Here is a 12,256-nt window from a genome sequence, read left to right as displayed (position 1 = left end):
TAAGTAGACTTATAGAAAGATGAAGAGAAAGAAAGAGGTTATAACGCAAGTTTTATGCATTTGGAGAAGCCCATACACTAAAGAATATAATGGCTTTTAGAAAAGAAAGGAGTTATACAAAGATAAAGGACATGTATGGTACAACTATGATTGTACTAAGAGTAGTTATAGGAAAATAAGTGAATTTTCAGTTACTTTAGTGATAGCCAAATAGATATAACATACTGTCTTTTCCTTATAATGCTATGATTTAAGCAAAACAGGCTAACACTGTTGTTATTGCCTACTAAAGGAAAATGTCAGGAAGTGGTAGACGTTGTCAGGACGTCTCATAGATCAACACGCAAACTTAGTGCGACGGAGATATTGGAGATGGTTAAGGCTTTTGAGTGGCAACCATGAGGACCTTAGAACATAGTCCAGCATGTGGGAGCCAGGATGGATGCTCCAGCTTGCAAGGAAGGAGCTAAAATAAGAGACCCAACACAACACGAGGGGGTTAGAGTCGAGGTTCCAACACCACAGGAGGGACTTGGTGCAGAGGCCCTATTGCAGCGCGATTGAGCTAGAGTGGAGAAGCTCTAGTGCAACATGTATGTGCACCTGCAGTGGGGGAAGGAGCTAGGTCCATCTCAAAGTTGATTAGGGATGTTAAACTGCTTGGCGCGATATCGTTTAGTAAAACAGTGGGCCCTATGGATGACTAATGGATCTTGGACCTAGAAAAGGCTTTTGGAGTGATGGCTTGCACAAAGGTCCAGATGCAAAGGCTAAAGACCTTTTTGTCTAGAGATGCTTATCGTTGGTGGAATTCGGTTACTCCTGTGGAGGATAGTGCCAATATGACATGACATGCATTTACAAGGATGTTCTACGAGAAGTATTTTCCCCCAGTGGTCAAAGAGCATAAGCCAGCTAAATTCCAGGGATAAAAGTAGGGATCAATGATAGTTGGACATCATGAGGCAAAGTTTTCTTAACTCTCCTATTTTGCTCCCTATCATTCCAGACGAGGTGAGCCATGGGCGGAAGTTTGAGCAAGGATTCACCTCCTTTGTACGAGATTAGTTGTCTCACACTGCCTCGCCACTTACCCAGCGGTTATGGAGCGAGCTCTAGTAGTAGAGGACAGAGACCTACTGAGCAAGGATTGACCTCCTTTATACGAGATTATTTGTCTCGCACTGCCCCGCCACTTACCCAGCGGTTATGGAGCGAGCTCTAGTAGTATAGGACAGAAACCTACCAAGTACAAGAACAAAGGTTGCAAAAAAGAAAAGGTAGAGTCATTACTCAAATGTCCCAGCTGAAATAGGGAGCCAATCCTAATTGAGTCACTTTTAGTAGGGCTAGAGCAGTCACCAAAGCTAACAAGGCCGGGAACAACAGAGCTAGTAGGATCATAAATGGAGGAATGGAGGGAATAACTATCAGAGACCAGAGAAACGACAGAGATCAAGTGACTTTGAGCAAGCTGCAGCCATTGTGCCGATGGATTACCCAGCAAGTGAAGCCTAATTGATTTTTGGGGCACTGCTACATTTGCAAAGGGGAGGACACATGACCAAAGATTGCCACAAACAATGATCAGCCGCAACGTCAAAACCTACAGCAGGAGCAAGGAGCGGTCAAAGTATTTGCACTCGCGCCAGAGGAACAAGCTCCAAATCCAGCATTGAAAGGTACCCTTACTGTCTTTTGTAGTATAACTAGAATCCAAAGGCCATGTGTCATCGTCCCCTGCAATTGTAGCAGTGCCCCATAAATTGATAAGGCTCCGCCTATTGGCCAGTGCACCTAGCACAATGGTTGTAACCTGCTGAGGGCCAATCCACCTAGCACAATGGTTGCAGCTTGTTGAGGGCCAGTCCACCTGGCGCAATGGTTGCAGCCTACTCAGAGTCACCCAATCTTTGTTATTTCTCTAGCTTTCAATAACTATTCCCTCAATTCCTTGACCCTACTAGCTCTCGTAACTCCTTTGCCCTGGTAAATCCCCTGGTCCAACTAGCTTTGGTGACTCCTTTGGCCTTGCTAAAAGTAACCCAACTGGGACTGCCCCCCTATTTCATCTAAGACATTTGAGTAATGACTCTACCTTTCCCTTTTTTGTTGCAACCTTTGCTCTTTTATCGTTGGTAGATCTCATTGTCCTCTACTACTAGAGTTCGCTCCACAACAGCTAGGTAAGTAGTGAGTTGAAATGACACAAACAATTTTGTTACAGAGAAGGTTAATCCCTACTCAAACTCTCGCACTTTCCTCACCTCATTTAGAATGATAAACAGCAAAATGGAGCTGAGAAAACTTTGCCACATACTGTCCAACTGTTATCGATCGTTGCTCTAGTCCCTAGAATTCAGCTGCCTTCTGCTCTTTGATCGCAGGCGAAAATCTTCTCGTAGAACATCCCCTTAAATGCTTGCCATGTCATATCGACATTCTCCTCCCTATGAATACCGAATTCCACCAATAATAAGAATCCCCAAACAAAAAGATGATCGCTAGCTTCTAAATCTGGACTTTGTGCAAGTCATCACTACAAAAGCCTTTCCCAAGTCCAAGTTCCATCGGTATTCCTCCATAGGGTCCACTGCTCTACTAAACGATACCACACTAAGCCGTTTAGCATCCCTCATCAAGTCTGAAATAGACCTAGCTCCCCTGTGCAAGTGCACATACTTGCTGCACTAGAGCCTCCACGCTAACTTCATCCTACTGCACTGAGGCCTTTATACCAAGTCCCTCATGTGGTACTAGAACCTCAACTCCAACCCTATCTATTGTGTTGGGTCTCCTACTCAAGTTCCTTCCTGGCGAGCAAGAGCATTCATCCTAGCTCCAACATGATAAACCCTGTTCTCTAAGGTCTTCGCGGTGTCATTCAAAGCCCTAACCATCTTAAATTTCTCCATCGCAGTAGGATTGCGTGTTGATCTACTAAACATCTCAATTCTTATGTGACGACCTCTACCACTTCCTTACATTTTCCTTTAGTAAGCAATAACAATAATGTTAGCATCAATACTCAGTTTTGCTTAAAATTAGAGCATTATAAGTAAAAGACTTCATGTTACATACACCTTTTAACATACCAGAACACCCCAAATCCCTAATTTTCAGCTAAGGTTGCCCTCTGCCATGCTCACCCACTTCAGTTTCACGCTCAGATATAAGGTTAAGTATAGGGCTATTAATATACTCTTCAATCCAAGTCTAATATACCAAAAATCCAATAATTTTATCCCGATTCATGGGTTGTTAGTGTTCTAAAAATTAGAGTTCTTTCCTATAGCTCTATACACATACAAACACACGCGCGCACACACACATATATCTAGTTCATGGGTTTAAATCTATTTCTTGAATAGAAACTAAATCCTCAAAAATTCCTCAAGAATTCTTCAAGAATGCACCCAATTAAATTCGACACTATAAAGGGTCCGGTCATATGACGCATGGGTCTATCTTTAAACATATAATCTTCTCAAGGCAATGGGTATATAACTTATTCTCCAAGCTCAACAATTCTCTAAAATCATATACCTATTATGTATGTATGTCTTACTTATCAAAAAAAAAAAAAAAAAAATGTATTTATGAATATATATTCTGTATAAGCATTACCAAAACCTATATTCACATGCTTCAATACATTAGAAGGTTTATTTGTCATCTTCTCATGTAATAACAGCAAGGGGAACAATTGTTTAGGCTTAAATGTAATTGCACAATTCATGTATACATGCGTATGTCATAGCAATGGTACATATATTTTCACCTATTTACAACGCAAGCTACGACACCGCAAGAGATATAACATATATATGCTACGATTTGTATCGATTTAAATAGGATATATGTGCCTACATTTTAATCGTAATTCTATAGGATGTAATCAAATTCAGAAGTGGCCACGAGTTTAATCAGGATTATTTCCATGGTTTTTATCTCAAAACATACTGACCATTTTAGCCTCAAATACTATACAATCAAAAATCAAAATTAAGAGTTCTACTTAGACTGTTAATTTTCCAATATAATCACTCTCTGACAATATCTCCTTCCCAAGTTCTCATTTTTTCTCTGTAATTCTTTCTATACAAAACACTATTGTTTCTCAGTTAATGAACGTTCTATTTAATAAGAAACATTCGCTTAATTGAAGTCTAGTTGTGACATTATCTCCTTCCCAAGTTCTCATTCTTTTTCTGTAATTCATTCTACACAAAACACTATTGTTTCTCAGTTTATGAATGTTCTATTTAATAACAAATTGAATAAGAAATATCCGCTTAATTGAAGTCTAGTCTAGTTGTAGTTTTATAGCAACCTAATTATTTCTGTTAGAGAAAAAAAGGTGTTTAGTTAGAGAGAATCGTGTTAATGTGTTTGTTATCTGGACCACATTCCATTGATTGTTTCCCCACTTCAAAATTGAAATTTTCATTCTTCATTATTATTCTATTTATCCTTCAAGTTGTTGAGAGTTTCTAAAATTAAATTTGAAATTAAACACTTTCTCTGCTCATCTACACATGTATATATATGATACCTTAATTATAAACATATTTACTGTGTGTGTGTGTGTATATAATTACTGATATTACAATTTTTAACATACATCAAGAATCTATATTAAACCTCTACCGTTTTGCTTTAATTATGTTGAACTGGCAAAAAAAATTGGAATGAGACCATGGTAAATGCCTTATTATTATTATTTTTTAAGATAATGTTTCAATTGATGAAACCAACATAAAGATATGTAAGTGCTAAATTAAATTTTCAAGGAGAACTCTAGGAACGAGTGCAAAAGTACAAAATCACATCTATAAATATCATTTTTTTTTTCCGTATTTTAACTTTTACTTTTGTATGTAGTACAAAATTATATCTTTACTTTCAATGGTTCATTTTAGTTAGTTTTTGATTTTATAAATGACAAGGAAAGCACAAACTGTGGGTAGAGCATAAATCTTCAAAAGATGCCTCCTCTAAATCTTATTAAAATTTTGTTCATTCCATTCTAATATTTTCATGGTTATTACTTAGATCTACTTGCTTATAATTACTATTAGGTCATGCTAATAATAAGTATGTGAGTACATTACTAAGATTGTCTTCTTGTACCTTAATAGTTCTGGCAGAGGGAGGCAGCAATGTTGAGGCTACAGCTGCAGAATCTGCAAGAAGATCATCGGTAAAATATTTTTCATCCCAACATGAATTTGCTATTTTAATTAGTATTAAGCTAGTGATGTGATTAAAAATATCAAGGATTTAGAATCATTCTGAATCATTTTATAAAACATTTCTCCCTTTTGATTAGGGAAGACAAATACTTGCTAACATGAAGACCCATGTCCAAGTTTCAGGCAATAGTTTAAAACCACAAAAATGAATCCACCTTTGCTTAATTACAGGATATGCAGAAAAACATGTGTATAACGCATTTTTTTGCTACATAGCCTTTTAATGTACTTTCATTTTATATATGATTTACTCATGTTGTATTGTTGGTCAAAGACGCATGTTATTTTGCTATATTATGGCTGATAATTTTTAAGTTTTGAAGTCAATTCTCTAAGTCTGTGATATGCAAAGCGGACAAAACGAAATATGACCAGGAAAGAAAAGTATATTAAAGTGCATTAAATGAACGTACATCAAAGTACGTAGATAAGTGGACAAAGGATTTGAAATCTTGAAATTAGTAAAAGAAACTTCAAGCTTGCCTTGGTGAAATGCAACACCATGCAAAGATGAAATCCTTCCAAATTTAACTGAAAATTTCTATGTAATACAAAAAAATAAATAAATAAGGTGGAACAATTATACAACTACTCCATAACAATGGTCGACCCAATGGAAGATCAACCCATGCCTTTGTTAAGAAACAACTGCGCTAATGCCTTCATTCTTGCTCCCAAGTTGCACATATAACATTGACATTGTCCTTCAAATTTTACTCTCAACAATATCAGTAAAACAACCAAGATACATGTCTCCTAAGAGTAACACAAATCTATAAAGTACTATTAACTAGATCTCAAAAATTACTCGTGAGGCATAAGCACACAATCTCCTACTTACCAACAGAGGAAAATTATAATTGAGTGGCATTCCAGTAGGAGCCACCTCCAACAGCAGGCATCTTAACAATGCAGGTAAACCAGATTGTACAATCATTAATCTAACCCCAAAATCTGTCAGAACCAATAAGCTTCACTAACTCATTCATAGAAAGTTTGTCAAACCAATGTCTCCATTCCATGACTAAGTTTGAGGTGTGCAAGCCACCAAGAAAAGAAGATCAGAAGAAGTTTGCTTGTCAAGCAACTGACTACTGGCAGCTAATGTTACTTTTAACCTGCTCATGCATTCTGCAACCAAAAAAAGTGGTCCAAATTCAAACTGGCAATCCAAAGAGGTGTATTGAATCCAATAAATGCAACAAGCTAAAACATAAAAGAAAGCCTCTTAAGATCAAATCCCTGGTTGACCTCAAGGAAGGAAGAACTATGTAAAGAAAATAGTCATCACCTCCGTGGCACCATCCATGGGGCTAATTTCAGCTGTGGAGATCTAAGGAGCCCAGCTCCTCAAGGCTCAACCTCAACAACATTGCCAATTCCTCAACAAAATGCTCTAACTTGCAAACAGTTGTATCACATGAGCCAACCCATACTACCCTACACAACTTGAGTATGCCATCTCATACTATCCATCAAACTGCACTCTCTTCTTCCAAAACAATTGCACATAACTTTCCCCCAAGCATCATCTCCAATGCCATAATACCTGAAAGGGATGCAAGTGCCACAATCTGTAACATTATGCAATCTAACACTCATGTACAGTGGTACACCCAACCATCACCAAGCTGAGACCTGCCATAATGTTGGGGATTCCAAATACCCCCTTCATAAAGCAACATCAACCATTCAGTTCACCATGAGATACTAGGCTCCTGATAGAGTCCAGCATGTTGACAAACGCTTCCATATAGGTTCTCAATGGGATTCACCATGTCAACTCAAGACTATTATTCAGTTCTTTATCTAGTGGTGCACTTGCCTGACGATGAGTTTTATGTCATCATGTTAGTTTCCTGGCATGCATTGTCAACCCGGAGAATCCAAACTCAGGACAGGAAGCCCAACACTTGACTCTTCTGCAAAAGCCATGAATAGTGTGAAGCACCTTTACCACATCATTGAGAATTGAGAACCATTGCATGCTTCCAATACAATAACCAAGCCACCACCAATGTCAGCAACATTGAAACCTAATCTCATAACTCTATGACTCCATTGTTTTAATGTCAAGCCTCAAATACAATTAAGCACTTGTACCACCTTTACCATATCTCCAGACAACTAGTTGTCTTCCCTAAGAAGATATATAGGGGAGGTTGAGATATTTGTGTGGTGTCAACTAAAATAGGTTATTTCTCAATAACTCAACCAATTTGCAACGTTTACGTTCAATTCTAACTCCAAAGCTTATTTGATGGATTGATGGTTGCAACTTACAAGGTTGCTGCTTTGTACCATGGTTTGCATCATTGAACTATTTGGGATGCATGCTTCGCGATGTGTAAGTTCAAGCAATCAATCAAACCAATCTTAAACCGAGCGGGTGTTTGGAAGGGATCTTCAACATCTAAACATAAAGTCGATCAACTTTTTGGATACACTTCATCACCAGATGTTCCATTTCATACCAACAAGTAGTATGCATAATATATCAAGAAATTTAAAAGCATATACTTCTCCCGAGATCTAGTTTCATCTCTTATGATGTGCTTATCGGTGGCTGTCCAATCTCCTTGAACACCAAAGCACCACATTTATTTTTTCCTTTTTTGGGTTAGGTCAACTACTCACATTCACCCACACAATTTCATCCCATAACCCCTCACCTCCACTTTTGGGAGGAGAGGTTATACCATCTGAGCGAATGACCCAGTGGTAAGCATCACACTTATTTCATGCATACAAATTTTATCTTGGAAACCTCATTGTCCAATCATCTATCCTACCTATCGCACCAACCAAAATACTCCTCAATGATACTAAGCCAACAGTAGAACACAGCAAGATTGTCCCTTCCTTTAAAATCTTAAAACTCTATCTGCCCTTTTTGCTAATATCTCCAGCCTGATAATGTGGATTGGATCAGCCCTTCTCCAACAAGTTTCTAATCCAATCAAGTAAGGAATATTGTGGGACTCTATAGTGGCATCCACACAATCAAATTAAATCATAAATATGAAACAGCGCAAGCAGAGACACAAGATTTTTATGTAAAAAATCCTAAGCAGGAAAAACCACGAAACCTAGTCTAGCCATGAACTTTCCACCATGACAAAAAGAGAGTACAACCATGTTACCAGATCCCCACCCTAGAATCCCTAGTTATCTCTTGACACAGATACACCAAACTGTCCACTTGAATCTCCAGGTTCTCTGTTCCAATAGATTTGCTCCTCATGCAATTTGCTTCTCCATGGATTGTTCAATATTTGACAATCTATTGGAAAAAACAAGGACTTTTCTCTCTAACATAAGGATTCTCTCTCTAAAATGGCTAGAGGTCAAATCCCTTTTTTTTTAAACCACTATAACTTCATATTTATGCTAATATAGGAGATCTGAGAGACTTACCAAAAAGAAGCTTTTGCAAGGATCGATCGAGCCATCAATCGAGCCTCCGATCAAGGCTTACTGGATTTCAAAACAAAATTCTGGAGAAACTTCGATTGATCCACCCATCAGCTGAGGATTACTAAACAACCCTCAATCGATCGACCTATCAAACAATATATTTTGCTCATCTATAAAACTTAAAAACTCTTCAAGAAACATCATTTTAAAAATTCTTGACTTTGAGAACCAAGTTTAGAAAACTATTTTGTGCCAAACCAAGATCAAATCTAGCCAACTCAGGTCTTCTATGGTATCGTACCCTACATATGTGATTGGGCCTTGCGAATTCTATGCTATGTCCTTGAGCAAAACTTTATCTACAATTTCTTCAATGGTGGTAGACGACTGGCCAACACTTTCCCACACTACAACCCATGTTTTGAGGAGGAAATAGCCAACACGAGTCATATAACCAATAGCTACCACAACTAACATTTGTTGTAGCAAGCAGAATCTACTAGGTCTGCTTATTATTGGTTTTGTGGTTAAAAGGCTTGTGGGAATATTGTGCTATTTGCAGAATCTATAGAAAAAGGGCAAGGGTCTCAGGGCTGACGAGCGCTTTTCAGGATGCTGTGAAACGTACCCATGGACAGTGACTTTATTATTTTTTGTAGAATTTTGATTGCTAAGGTTAAATACTTGATGGAGGGAAGGGGTTGGGCTTGCCAAAGTAATTAGATGAAGGTGAATAACATGGTCTTATCTATCTCTGGTGGTATAAAAAGTACAGAAAAATAAAGAAAAGAAGAAGAAAAAGTATCTGGGAATCACTCATAGGATTCTGAAGCATCACAAACCAAGGTGATGGTTACAGATATGATTCCTTTTCCATTCACATAGCTAACCAGAGATTCATGAGAAAAACTACCTCCGCTTCGAAGAAGGCATTGCCTTGCTTGTTGGGTACTAAATTATGCTATTCAAAGCACATCTATCATATCTATGCCCAGATGCTCTAATAAAGAGAGGGGATGAAAGAACCGGAAACTCTCCCCATTCCCAAAAGAGTTTCAGAAGTTTCTAAAAAATTTAAGCTGTTCTCTTTGAATTGAAAGCATTAATTGGTGATACAGAATCATAAGTATTTTTAGTTTTTATAAGGCTTTAACACCATATTAAGGATCTTTACAGCTTTGACCAGTGAAACCAACGACCCTACTATATAGCCCATATCTGAATTGCTTACACTTGACTCCAAACTCCAAAGAATAAGAAAATATAGATGAAAATGACCCTACTATAGCCCATATCTGAATTGCTTACACTCGACTCCAAACTCCAAAGAATAAGAAAATATAGATGAAATTAAATTAGCAGCAAACAAACCAGAGAAACTTAAGTTATGTTTGACTCATACTAAATCTTTATTTCAAGAGTACATTGAGTAAATTTCATAAGCTTCACTATTAGATTTGCATTTTCTTGAGCTTCCCAAGGATTACATCAATACATTTGACAATGACAGGAGAATAATGGGCGAAGAGCTTTCTGGTTTGAATGTCAAAGATTTACAGAATTTGGAGAACCAGCTGGAAATGAGCCTTCGGGGTGTCCGCACGACAAAGGTTTGAAACTCATATCTTGTAGCAATTCATATCCTATTACCTCCCTGTACTCCAGTCTCCAGCACATTGAGAATCCTCAACATATTTCTTTTTTGAACTCTACAGGACCAAATTTTATTTGATGAAATACAAGAACTAAACCGAAAGGTCAACTTGAAACTATGGCCACTGACTCACTCTCTCTCTCTCTCTCTCTTTCTCCTTGAGAAAATAATTTCAGTTCAACTGACTTAATTTTATTGGCTTTGTTGCAGGGAAACCTCATTCACCAACAAAATATGGAACTGAATAAGAAGGTAAACCTAATTCGTCAAGAAAATTTGGAACTACATAAAAAGGTAAAGGTGCAAGACAATTAACAATTACTTTAATTATACTACAAAAACAAAAAGCTCTTGCAATCATTAAACCTATGCCAAAATGTACTTGGTTGGCACCCTCACAAAAACATTTTGCTTCCAGGTTTATGGAACAAGGGATGCAAATGGAGCAAACAAAAAATCCCTTATTTCAAACAGTTTGAGCATCAGAGAGGACTTGCATGCACCAGTCCATCTCCAACTTTGCCAGCCACATGAACAAAACTATGAAACACCAGCAAAAGCTACAAAATTGGGGTAATTGTTCATCCAGCCATTTATATATTTCAATTAAAAGTGCCAAATACTTGGCCAGAATATTGATCCATTACTTGTTCCTGTAAAAATGCATCAGATTATAACTGCATTAAAGAAGGATCGACTGTGAACGGATGTGATGGAAAGGACCCATCATTACAACAATGTACTTCTATAAGTAAGAAGTGGTTTATGAACATGGACCATACTGCACAAAGAATAGCATGTGTGAGGTGATCAAAGAAGTCGGCAATCCATGTAAAGTTTAGAATAAAAATTATGAAGGAAAAAATTAAAAGCATATTAGGTGTTATGTGACTTTTTGCTATTTAAAAATGCTTCATCATACTTGACTTGAGTAGACTACTCTAGGGTAAAGAGAGTAAAACATAATGCAAGCATGCAAAATCTTTATCCAATGCAGTGCCAGAGTATGGCTGGAAAAAAAAAACCCACCTAACACCTTACGAACTTTCCATAGGCCACCACAAACATCAATGATACCCAACCACTTATAAATTTACTAATTTACGTCATATCCAACAAAAAAAATTAATGATGCATTATATCATTACAAGTGAAAAACATATCACTTGCATGAGATGATATATATATTGCCTCGCAGAAATTCAGTGTCATCCGAGGAAATTTTAGACACGCTAAAACCCTAAAATTGCTATGGGTCTCAGTCAATCAAGTTTTTGCATATCCCGGATTTGTGGATGTAGAAATTCTCCAACAAAAGGCACATTGGTAATCTTCAACTAGTGCACTTAAACAACAAATTTTTCATTATATAAATCAACAGCCATGGCTATAAGTTATAAAAACACATGCAAATAAACTCAGGCAAACCACTGAATTATCTACCATCTGATTTTACCACAATGCTTAAACAATACAAACTTGTTTCAAGGTAAAAATTGTCATATTCAAAGTCCATTACCCTTTGCTGGCCACCTATGCGAGATGCTGGGAGGGGAAGACTAGAAACGGACCTAATCTTTGACATTATTTTGCACAAAGTGGCTATTCTCATACTCAAACTCACATTCGCATGCATGTAAATTTTAGAATAAGATAATCAAAGTTCAAAGTAACATCGGAGATTAGGGCTTATTTTGAGTAGGAAGTATGCTACAAGTCATAACCAACGGGCCAATGGCCTAGCGGTATCAGGTACTTACTTCCCAAAGGGAGGTCAGGGGTTCAAGCCTCAGTGGAGGCATGTGTGTGTTAGTACCAATTAGGAAAAAAAAAAAAAAAAAAAAATATCTAGAAATCAAAGCTTCAATTCTAGAGTTGAGCTTCAACCATAATCATCAACATTATTACATTGAATTTTGAGAACAGTTCC

The 12,256-nt window shown here is 37.4% G+C and overlaps 1 protein-coding gene and 1 long non-coding RNA gene across 2 annotated transcripts in view; one reads left to right on the top strand and one right to left on the bottom strand.

Annotated features, from left to right (window-relative positions):
- LOC132274081 (MADS-box transcription factor 23-like) overlaps positions 1-11,008 on the top strand; it is a 33,319-nt gene extending 22,311 nt beyond the window's left edge. Inside the window, exons 3-7 of the mRNA XM_059775245.1 lie at positions 5,142-5,203; positions 10,183-10,282; positions 10,388-10,429; positions 10,537-10,620; positions 10,745-11,008. Of these exons, the coding sequence (XP_059631228.1) occupies positions 5,142-5,203; positions 10,183-10,282; positions 10,388-10,429; positions 10,537-10,620; positions 10,745-10,903 (447 nt within the window). The 3' untranslated portion in view covers positions 10,904-11,008. The remainder of the gene's footprint in view (positions 1-5,141; positions 5,204-10,182; positions 10,283-10,387; positions 10,430-10,536; positions 10,621-10,744) is intronic.
- The window catches only part of LOC132274082 (uncharacterized), a 63,940-nt gene that overhangs the window by 12,482 nt on the left and 39,202 nt on the right, over positions 1-12,256 (bottom strand). Inside the window, exon 3 of the long non-coding RNA XR_009470325.1 lies at positions 5,134-5,186. This is a non-coding gene — a long non-coding RNA (uncharacterized LOC132274082). The remainder of the gene's footprint in view (positions 1-5,133; positions 5,187-12,256) is intronic.

Source organism: Cornus florida, unplaced genomic scaffold, assembly GCF_030987335.1.
Source record: "Cornus florida cultivar Cherokee Brave unplaced genomic scaffold, ASM3098733v1 CherokeeBrave_3.0.0_Hap2_Chr09, whole genome shotgun sequence".
In the NCBI taxonomy this organism is placed as follows: Eukaryota; Viridiplantae; Streptophyta; class Magnoliopsida; order Cornales; family Cornaceae; genus Cornus; species Cornus florida.
The sequence above is the reverse complement of the archived record's forward strand: the minus strand, read 5'-3'. Positions and strand labels throughout refer to the sequence as shown.